The sequence below is a fragment of the Vitis vinifera genome, chromosome 14 (assembly GCF_030704535.1).
Source record: "Vitis vinifera cultivar Pinot Noir 40024 chromosome 14, ASM3070453v1".
Taxonomy (NCBI): Eukaryota; Viridiplantae; Streptophyta; class Magnoliopsida; order Vitales; family Vitaceae; genus Vitis; species Vitis vinifera.
Window position 1 is genome coordinate 21,273,963 of NC_081818.1, and position 11,455 is coordinate 21,285,417.

At 31.0% G+C, this 11,455-nt stretch overlaps 1 protein-coding gene across 2 annotated transcripts; it reads left to right on the top strand.

The window, feature by feature from the left end:
• Positions 1 to 424: 424 nt before the first annotated feature.
• On the top strand, positions 425 to 5,022 carry LOC104881567 (uncharacterized). 2 transcript variants are annotated; one of them, XM_059742830.1, is made up of 7 exons: positions 425 to 824; positions 1,321 to 1,873; positions 1,966 to 2,235; positions 2,346 to 3,266; positions 3,356 to 3,486; positions 3,570 to 3,645; positions 3,737 to 5,022. In XM_059742830.1, the coding sequence occupies exons 2-7, from the start codon at positions 1,324 to 1,326 to the stop codon at positions 4,954 to 4,956; spliced, it is 3,168 nt and encodes a 1,055-aa protein (XP_059598813.1). In that variant the 5' UTR covers positions 425 to 824; positions 1,321 to 1,323; the 3' UTR covers positions 4,957 to 5,022. The 2 variants fall into 2 exon arrangements, with proteins under 2 accessions (XP_059598813.1, XP_059598812.1); XM_059742829.1 differs by lacking the exon at positions 425 to 824 and having other exon boundaries at positions 1,074 to 1,873.
• The last annotated feature ends 6,433 nt before the right edge of the window (positions 5,023 to 11,455 follow it).

Below are 11,455 nucleotides of genomic sequence, written 5' to 3' on the forward strand. Positions count from 1 at the left end.
TAATTAATCAATTAGCCAAATCCAGAGACCTTGTTCACTTACCCCTATGCAACCTTACGTAATTACCAAAACACCCTTATGCACAAAAGTGAACCTAGAACCAATCCGACTCTCATAACCCATGCCAACAAGGTATACGCATGGATTGAAAAATCGGAAAATGTCGCCGATATTTCGGAGAAATATCGGTTATCGGGCGGCATCGAAACGATAATCGGCACCGATTATCGATTGACGGAAAAATCGGCCAAAAATCGGCAAAATCGCCGATATATCGGCGAAATATCGGTGGAGGACCGAAAAATCGGCGAAACATCGGCGAGTGGAGCCACGCGCGGCGAAGACGGCAGAGGACAGCAAAAAATCGGCGATTAATCGGTAAAATCGGCGATAAATCGCCGATTTTTTGAAAAAATCGGCGATTTTTTTGAAGATTCCCTGCTTTTGATCTGACGGCCAATTTTGAATTTTTGAGGATCTGATGGCCCAGATTTCACCCGTGTATGTAAAGGCCTCCAACGGTCAGATTTGTGATCCAATGGTGGAAAATCAATCTTGACTTTATCCAAGGGCTATGGAGTGTTTCCAACGGTTATATGAAGATCTAATGGTGAAATTTGAACCAAATTTTGATCCAACGGTTAAAATTAATTTATAACGGCTAGTTTGACCATCCAACGGCTAGTTTGACCAAAAAAATTCCTATAAATACCCACATTCCATTTCATTTCATACATCAAAATTCTTATATGATCTAGCAAAAATTTTTTATTTTGAAAATTTGGTGGTGAAGGGGATTAACTCCAAGTCAAAGGCTAATTAAGGTATGTCTTACCTTTTATAAAATTTATTTTATTATGCATAATTAAATTTTATTTGTTATATATAGTTTAATTGATATTTTCTAATTCATATGGAAATGTAATTGTAATGTTTATCTATTTCATATATGCATAATTCAATTTTAATTTTTATTAGTAATGATTCTTATCAATTTCATGAATATGCAAATTTAATTTAATTTAATTTAATTCTTATCAAAATTTTATTGTAATGTTTATCTATTTCATATATGCATAATTCATTTTTAATTTTAATTTTTATTAGTAGTGATTCTTATCAATTTCATGAATATGCAAATTTAATTTATTTTAATTCTTATCAAAATTTTATTGTAATGTTTATCTATTTCATATATGCATAATTCAATTTTAATTTCAATTTTTATTAGTTCTTATCAATTTCATGCATATTAAATTTCTTACATGTTTTATCTTTAATAATTTTAAATTTGATATTAGTTTCATAATTCAATTTTAGAAAATGGCTAGTGAAAGCGGTACCATGGGTCGAGATCCTTGTTGGAAATATTGTACACCTATGGAAGGGAACAAAAATGGAACAATATGCAATTACTGTGGGTTGGCAATAAAGAGTGGTGGGATTACTCGTTTTAAATTTCACCTATCACATACAGACCCTAATTCAAATACAAAAAAGTGTCCTAACGTGCCTCCAGAAGTGAAACAAGAAATAAGACGACTTATAGAGCAAAGAAATAAGGCAAAAGCGAAGAAAGCTGTTGATATAGAAGAGATTCGAGCAGAACTGCGAGACACAATGGGAAGAAGACATAGGCATTTAATTGATGAGGACGATGAGGAGAACCTTGGTGGTGATGGTGGTGGTGATGATGGTGGTGGTGGTGGTGGTGGTGATGATGATGATGATGGAGATGATGATGTGTATATGTATCCGGCTGACATGCACCCTGATGAGCGACATGCTTATAGAGAGGCAGTTCGAGCATCAAAAGCTGCTGAATGGAATCGACAACAACAAGAACATTTTATAAAAGGCAAAAGAAAAACAGGTATAATATTAATTTGAATTATTACTGTTTCTTATCAACTTTATCAATAATATTAAATTAACATATATGTTTAATTTTAATAATTATAATAGGCGAGTCTTCACATCCAACCAATCCAACAACAAGGCAAATGCGAAAATCGCAAAGTGTTCGATATTCAGATGCATCACTGCCTGATGCACCCTCATTGTACAAATCTTCAGCAGCAAGACAGAAAACTGTAAAAAATCTTTTCAAAGGTGGTGCCATCAAGGAAACCATGGGACGTTTGATCAGTAAGTTCTTCATATATGAGAGTGTTCCGCCAAGTAAAGCAGACTCTCACCACTTCAAGAACATGATTGTTGGTGCACAACAAGCAGGTAATTACTATAATTTTAAAAGTTGTATTTATTTGAACAATATCATTACTATTTATATAGTATGATTGACACAAATGTTCTTATATGTTTTAATTATATATGGATGGTAGGTATGGGTATAGAACCGCCGTCTCCTTATGAAATCAAACACAAGTATTTGGATATGGAGTACAAAGACATGGAAGCTTATGTCAATATTCAAAGAGAAAAGTGGAAGACTTATGGATGCACGATTATGTCTGACGGATGGACTGGGCCCACGAAATTAAGCATAATTAATTTCATGGTATATTCAAAAGGTAGCACAATCTTCCTCAAATCCGTTGATGCATCAAATAATATAAAGGACAACAAATACATATATGGTTTGTTGAAGGATGTGATCAAGGAAGTTGGCAAACAAAATGTGGTCCAAATAGTTACAGATAATGGGTCGGCATTCGTGAAGGCGGGGAAGTTGTTAATGAAGAAATACAATCTTTATTGGACTCCGTGTGCAGCACATTGCATCGACTTAATGTTCGAAGACATCGGTAAAAGGACGAGTGTTGCAGATCTGATTACAAAGGCTCGAAAGATAACCAACTTCATTTATAACCATAGTTGGTTGCTTGCACAGATGCGGAAGGTGTGTGGTGGAGACATAGTTCGTCCTGGAGCAACAAGATTTGCAACCAATTATATAGCCCTTGACAGTCTTTTGAAAAAGAAAGCAAACTTGAAGAAAGTGTTTATCAGTGATGAATGGGCACAACACAACTTAAGTCGCACATTAATCGGCAAAGAGGTTGAATCACTTATGTTTGACCATGCGTACTGGGAAAGAGTGGGAAAGTTAGTGTCAATATATGAGGCGCTATACACAGTTCTTCGCATTGTCGATTCAGAAGTTGTTCCTACAATGCCATTTGTGTACGAATTGATTCGAGTTATGAAAGAGAACCTCATTCGACTTAATGCTAAAGAATGGGTGTTAGAAATAATTGCAGATCGTTGGGATAGAACTCTTAAACATCCTCTTCATGCAGCAGGTAAGTATTATTCATCTTTGAAATTTATTGGTATTTAATATGTTTCTTTCATAAAATTCTAATTTTACATTTCTACTTTACTATTGTAGCATTCTTTCTTAATCCAAGATTTCAATATAAACGTGGAGTTGGTACTGATCCTGATCTACTTCAAGCTGTTCATGAAGTCTTTGCGAAATTAGATCCTACATCAGAAGGTCTTAGTCAATTTGGAAATGAGGTAAATTATTAGAGTTATAATATAAATTAAATAATTGAATTTCATTTACTCAACTTTTTCACTTTCAATTATTTAATATGTAGATTATACTATTCCGAGATGCAAAAAGAGGATTCGGTGATCGAGCAGCGATTGCTTCGAGGTCAGAAATGGTTCCCGGTGAGTATTATTTGTGAAATAATAATTCATTTCATTAGCATATTATTGTAACTTTCCAATATAAGTATTGATATCATTTATTTGGTTGTAGCTGAATGGTGGTTCATGTATGGACATCACGCTCCTACATTAAGAAGGTTGGCCATCAAGGTTTTATCGCAAACTGCATCATCTTCAGCTTGTGAGAGAAATTGGAGCACGTTTGCCTTAATTCATACAAAACAAAGAAATCGGCTTGCTTACCCGATGCTCCAACAATTAGTTTTCTGTTATTATAACATGAAACTAAAGATACGTGACATGGAAGCAGAACAAGACAAAGTTGCAGAGAAAGATTACCTCGATTTACTTGACATTGCAACTGAGGTTGGTGAAGAAGAAGATAACCAATTGTTTCAATGGGTTAGACCTCTTCATCTAGATGATGAAGATGGAAATCCCGACCCACGAATTGCCGCACATGTCCGAGAAGCAGGTGTTGATGTTGATCGAGTGTTATCCGAAGAAGTTCATACTGATAGTTTCAGCCAAGACACGAGAGATTCATTTCAACAAGGAATTTCTCAGCCGGCAGTCACTTCTCGACCTTCTTTTGACTCCACGAGTGTTGAACATAGTAGTAGACCTAGTGCTACTGGTACTTCTGCTTCCGGTTATGATGGTTCAAGAGGAGAGGGGACCAATGATGGTAGCGACCCTGGAAATGATGAAGGGGATGTTAGACAACAACAACAAAGTGGACAACCATTGGCATTTACTTGTGAAGATGATTTCACACATTGTACTCAAGATGAAGACCACGGCTCTAGAAGAGCCGGTCCAGGTGTTGGAGCCATTGGAAAGCCATATAGAGGAAGACAACGAAGGATGATGCCATACAACGAGGACTCATTGTCGGCCAGTTTTGAGTCGATGAGTGTAGAGACTCAATTCAGTGATTCATCAAACGAAGCCAACATTTATGCCCCTTATGCAATGAGTTATGGTCAGCCTCCTCAAAATCTTTCAAGTTCCACTGATGAAGAGTATGAAAGGTATAACTATCCTTCTTCCACACAAATGCCATACTACCTTCCACATCAGCTGCAACAACAAGGATTTCAAACGAGCACATGGGAAAACCCTGGATTTCCTATCCATGGACAAGTTGTTGGTAGGACTCAAGAAATTTATGCATGGCATGTTCGTACATACAATCAATACTATCGAAACTCCATGTCCTGGTATGAATATTGTCTTCAACAAGATGGGCTCCCTTCATCTAACAATAACAATATGATGGAACCACATCGATCTTCATTTTGGTATTAAGGACCATTGCAATGTCATATGTATTATGTTTATGTGTAAATTGTTTTCATTTAATGAAATCAAATATTTCTTAACTCAATTCTAACTTTCTAAGTGTACAATTCCAAATTTCATATTTTTTATTCTTCAAATCCAAGTATCGTAAACTATTTACCGATATTTTTTTCTTTGACCATATTTATGTCAATTACACTTATAAAATAACTTTAACATGCATATTCTTGCTTATTTTATCATTCTTTGGCTTTTTTTAAACATTCCCATCAATTTTGGATAATTTTTGTCTCACCGATATTTGATGAAAAATATCCACCGATATTTCTCCGATATTTCCGATATATCCGTAAAATCCAAGTACCGATATATCCGTGTTTACCGATATTTCAATCCTTGGGTATACGAGCTCAGAGCGGGGACCATTGGGACCCATAGGAATATTTCTTTTTGAATTTAGAACATAATAAATTTTTGTTAATAATTTTCTATTTGAGTTGTTTTCACTAAATTCTCATGAAACTACCTCTTTTCTCTCAGTGGAATCATTGATAGAACTTTATTATATGGTATCATTGATCCTCTATGTATGATATCATATAGAACATCTTTCTTAGTAACTATGTAAGTCAACTTTGTTCCAAGTGAATTTTTTTTGCTATATTTGGTTCTTGTAAAGTTTGAGGGAAAATACAAGGAAAAAAAAAAATAGATAGACAAAAGTATAAGAAAAGAAAAAGTAAAGGAAAATAAAAAATAAATTTAAAGTTAATAAATTATTTTTATATATTAGGTCAAATTTATTTTACTTATTTAACTATTTTATATAAAAAATAGTAGTTCAACACGTGTAGTATACATTAGTCATGTTTGGGTAATGTTACTTTTATTTCTCAATAAGTTTACCCTTAAAACTTAATTTTCATTCCTCAACTTTTCTAATATTTAACAAAAATATGGTTATTGACGTAAACAAGGTTAGATTAACATTCCTCAACTTTTTTTTTTATAGAGAGTAAGAGATGATTCAAGAATTTGGTGAATCCTATATTGGGGTTGCATTTGTAAAGATATGTTCTTGAGGAAATGTGACTTGGCTTTTTAGTGTGATTCATGAAATATATCACAAATTAAAATGGTTGTTTATGACACATAAGTGTTATTTTATTTTATTTATTTTAAAATTTTCATAGTCAATTTATTTTAGTTATAATAATTTGATACTGCTTAATATTTTTATAATTTTTCAAGACTCCTTAATTAATGAAGAAGTTGTATACTTCATCTAATTAATGAAAGATATATGAGATTAATTTTTTGTATTGTATAGTAATATTTTGTATATACACTTTTAAATATTATTGTGTTGCATAGAGTCATTAGCTTAGCAATATAAAAGGTTGCATATGTTCTTGAGGAAATATGACTTTGTTTTTTGAGTGTGACTCATGAGATGTATAATAGCTTTGGTATTTTTAGTGTGATTAATAAGATGTATTACAAATTAAAATGATTGTGTATAATAGGTAAGTGTTATTTTATTTATTTATTTATTTTTAAAATTTGCTATTTTACTTATAATAATTTGATATTTTATAATATTTCTATAGTTTTTGTCGATTATTTGATTAATGAAAAGGTTGTATATTTCATCCAATTAATGAAAGGTATATAAGATTATTTATTCTGCAATACTATTTTGTATGTATACTTCTAAACATTGTCATGTAGCGTAAAATCATTAGCTTAGTAATATAAATTTTGTATGATGATCTAATTTAAGGAAAAACAAAATTTAATAGCTTAATAATATAACTTTTTTTTAATTAAACTAAGAATTTCATTTCGTTGCACACATGTTGCACATTTTTTATTTTTCCTTAATAAATGTTTGTCTCTCATTTTTGACATAATTTTGTTTAACTTAGATGAACAATTAAAATGTTATTTGTCTTTAATAAAGTATTTGTCAATTTTACTTATATAATTGTGAATAGGGTTATGAGTTTTGATTATGATATTAGTGATTTTTACAAACATATTAAATACAAGAAAAGATGATAAATGGTTTTACATAGCAAATAAGAAAGGGTTGACTCTGTAGCTATTAAATTTGCTATTGATGATAGTGAACTTATTGCTATTTCACACCATTATAGCATAAAAATAAATAATCATTCAATTTTAATAATTCCTTTTACTCAACTGTTACCCAAACAATTCCTTTGTTCTTTGTTCACATATTTGGGACAAAAATTTTATTTCCCCCAAAAAACCTAGTCACCTAGATATTATAATAAATAATTCCCTATGATTTAGTGGGCAGTTCCTATTGTACAATAAGGGGTAATGTTTATGGATGTGTTATGTATGAGTTGTGAGGTATGATTTTACTATTCATATCAAACTTGAAATATTCTCATCTCACCCCAACCTTTTACCTTTTAAGTTTGGACCGTGAAAATTTTGATATTTTTAACTTTAACTAAATTTTAAAATTTTTATTGAGTATTATGTACTACTGTTATAATATTATCATTTAGTTGAGTTTCTTGTAAAGAACCTAGATGTAACGGATTATACATCTTTACCAAAACTTGAGAAACTGCATTGGATATATATTTTTATTGTTCATATAATTTATAAAGGAATTTTTTATAGTGGTCATGATGCAATGTGTGATGATGAGTTCTACAACTTATATGTAAATTATAAGTCATCATATTCATGGTAATCTTATTCTACATATGGTTTTTCCATCTATATAAATATAAATGAAGCTATCATTTCATTTTTCTTTTCCAAGGAATTTAAGCTTACTCTACCTGAAAAATGTTGGAAAGAAATACATTTGAAATTGAGTTTTGCCAATAGTTGTTTGGTTGTATTTTCAAAGAGTTGCATACAAATCTATGAGTAGCAAACATACATGAGTTATTATTGACTACATGAACTAAAATAATTAGAAAATGAAGGGTAAAATATAAAGCTCTATAAATACTAGATTTGACATTAATGATATCATGTGCACCCCATGTGCATTATATTATACAAAAATTCTAATATTGCAAGATTGAATTCAATGTCTTAAGGTCATTCCAATTACATGTTCAAAATTACAAATCAATACAGTTCATATGATCATAAATATCAAATCTAGTATTAATAGAACTTTATATTTTACCTTTCATTTTCTAATTATTTTTGTTCATGCTGTCAATAACAACCCATGTATGCCTGTTACTCATAGATTTGTATGTAACTCTTTGAAAATGCAACTAAATGGTCATCGACAAACCTAAAATTAAAATGTGTTTTTTCTCAAACTTTGTAACATCGAGCAAGCTTCAATTTCTTGAAAAAAGAAAAAGAAATGATAGCTTTATTTATATTTATACATATAGAAAGACCATATGTACAATAAGATTGCCATGAATATAATTACTTATGATATACATATAAGTTGTACAACCCATCACCATATGTTGCATCATGACCTCTATCAGCATGTTTTCCTTTATAAATTATATGAGCAATAAAATTATACATTGAATGCAATTTCGATAAGGGTATATAATCCTTTAGTCCTTTACGAAAAATTCAACTAAATAACAATATTATAACACTAGTAGGGGTATCCAGTAAAAAATTAAAAAAAAATAATAATTGAAGTTATAATATTAACTGCATGAATAAGTCGAAGTAGGTTATTTTCGAAGAGTTGCATACAAATCTATGAGCAACAAACATACATGAGTTGTTATTGACCGCATGAACAAAAATAATTAGAAAATGAAAGGTACAACATAAAGCTCTATTAATATTAGATTTGATATTGATGATCATATGAATTGTATTGATTTATAATTTTGAACATGCAATTGGAATAACCTTAAGACATTGAATTTGATCTTGCAATATTAGAATTTTTGTATGATATAATGCACATGAGGTGCACATGGTATCATCAATGTCAATTATAGTATTTATAGAGTTTTATATTTTACCTTTCATTTTCTAACTATTTTAGTTCATGCGGTCAATAGTAACTCATGTATATTTGAATCTTATAGATTTGTATGCAACTCTTTGATAATGCAACCAAACAACTATTGGCAAAACTCAATTCCAAATGTGCTTCTTTTCGACCTTCGACATGCAGAGCAAACTTTAATTCCTTAAAAAAAATTAAAAAAATGAAATGATAGCTTCATTAATATTTATACAAATAGAAAGACCATATGTAGGATAAGATTATTATGAATATAATGACTTATAATGTACATATAAATTGTACAATCTATCATCATATGTTGTATCATGACCTTTATCAACATGTTTTCTTTTATGAATAATAAAATTATACATTGAATGCAGTTTCGATAATAATATATATAATCCTTTAGTCCTTTATAGGAAATTCAACTAAATAGCAATATTATAACATCAAAAGGGTATTTAGTAAAAAAATTCTAAAAATCAATTGAACTAGAAAATATCAAAACTAACATAAGATCGGGCTTAGGAGACAAAAGATTTGGGTGGGATGAGAATGTTCTAGGTTTGAAATAGATTGTAAAATTTTACCTCGCAACTCATACATAACCTACCAATAGGCATTATCCCTTATTGCATAATAGAGATTTTCTACTAAATCATAAGGAATTATTTGTTTTACTATAGGCTACTAGGTTTTCTAGGGGGCAAACAAAATTTATGTCATAATATAACAAAAAACAAAGAAATTGTTTAGGTAACAATTTTACTCAATTGTTACCCAAGTAGGATTCCAATCCATAGATGATGAATTTAGGAATTCCCAAATATATATTGAGAACATCACCACTTATGTCATAAGCATAACTCATAACTCTATTCATGATGATATAAATAAATTGACAAACACTTTATTAAAGAAAAATAAAACCGTGCAATGTGTGCAACAAATATGAAATACTTAAATTATAAGGGGTTAAGAATTGTTGCAACGAATATGAAATGTTTATATTACAAGGGATTAAGAATGATTACCAGCTAACATATATATATATATATATATATATATATATATATATATATATATAGTAATGAACGAGCTCAAAAACCGATGGGACAAACTGGAAGTCTACAATTTAACCATCATATATCAAACTAAAAAAAAAAACAACCCAAGCCATTTATAGGGAAGAATCAAGAGTATGAGAGGGAGCAAAATAGAGCAAATATAATGCAAGCTTAAGCACAACAAATCCAACCATCAACGCTCAAGATTAGCAACAACGAGGAAAGAAACATCGAGAAATCTAAAGCAGAAGTGTCTGTAGTGGTCATACCTGGGCTTTTCAAGTGGAAATGGTTCAACTCTTTCTCTTCCCCAAAGCTTGCACCTTTCAGCTCAGAAAAAAAAAAAAAAATACTTCCTACACCAAAAAACACCACTACCCTAGTAAAAAAAAACTTCCTTATTTGGCAATGGAATCTCCTTGCCTCGAAATATCTTCCCACAGCCCATAAGAAAAAAAACCTCCCGCAGGCAAAATCAAAGGCACCCACACTGCAGCTCCCTCCCCTCTCTAATCACTCTGCCCCCTTAGCTGCCCAGAAACATCCTCCATTCTCCCTTGCTTCTCCTCTCTATCACAGAAAAACGCTTCCTATCTCCTAACCCACACGTCCAAAAAGCAACCTCTCCTCCTGTAGCTGCCAGACGCTCCTCCATAACGGCCTTAAGATTCCATAATAGGTGTCCATTTTTCATTGCTCCTCAATTCCACTACCTGATTCTATAGCAGCCATCCACGAGCCGACAAGTGGCTCCATGAGAGGCTTCCACCTGGTAAGAATGAGTTGCTGGGATATGACAAAAAACCGAGCCCCATATGGGGGTCTACAACTATGCCCCTCTTCGGTAGAGTTCACAAGTATAAGGAAAATGAACACCGGAATGTTTATAAAATAAAAAATATTAAAAAGTAAATAAAATGTTTATAACAAAAAACATATAAGTTATATATATATATATATAAAATTTAAATGGGTGATAGGAAATATTAACTAAATAAAAATATATAAAATAAAAAATATTAAAAATTATTAAGGAAAAATAAAAACGTGTAATGTATGTGCAACAAATATGAAATACTTGAATTATAAGGGATTAAGAATGGTTGCAACGAATATGAAATGCTTATATTACAAGGGATTAAGAATGATTATCAACTAACACGTACATATATATATATATAATTTAAATGGGTGATAAAAATAACCAATTTAAATGGGTGATAGGAAATATTAACTAAATAAAAATATATAAAATAAAAAAAATATTAAAAAGTAAATAAAATGTTTATAACAAAAAACATACAATTTTGTGGGCTAATGTGGTGTTAAAAAACAATTATACGTTGTCCAAATTCTACATAACTATGATAGCCATCCAACGCATATTGCTTATCCAAAGTTTCCATAATATCATAGGAACGAAATTCTCTATCATTTGGAT

Bases quoted from the DNA above. Each gene is read 5' to 3' on its own strand.
- LOC104881567 (XM_059742830.1), top strand. From the start codon at position 1,324: ATGGCTAGTGAAAGCGGTACCATGGGTCGAGATCCTTGTTGGAAATAT. The intron at 1,874-1,965 runs GTATAATATTAA...TAATTATAATAG, and splicing joins AAAAGGCAAAAGAAAAACAG to GCGAGTCTTCACATCCAACC. The intron at 3,267-3,355 runs GTAAGTATTATT...TTACTATTGTAG, and splicing joins ACATCCTCTTCATGCAGCAG to CATTCTTTCTTAATCCAAGA.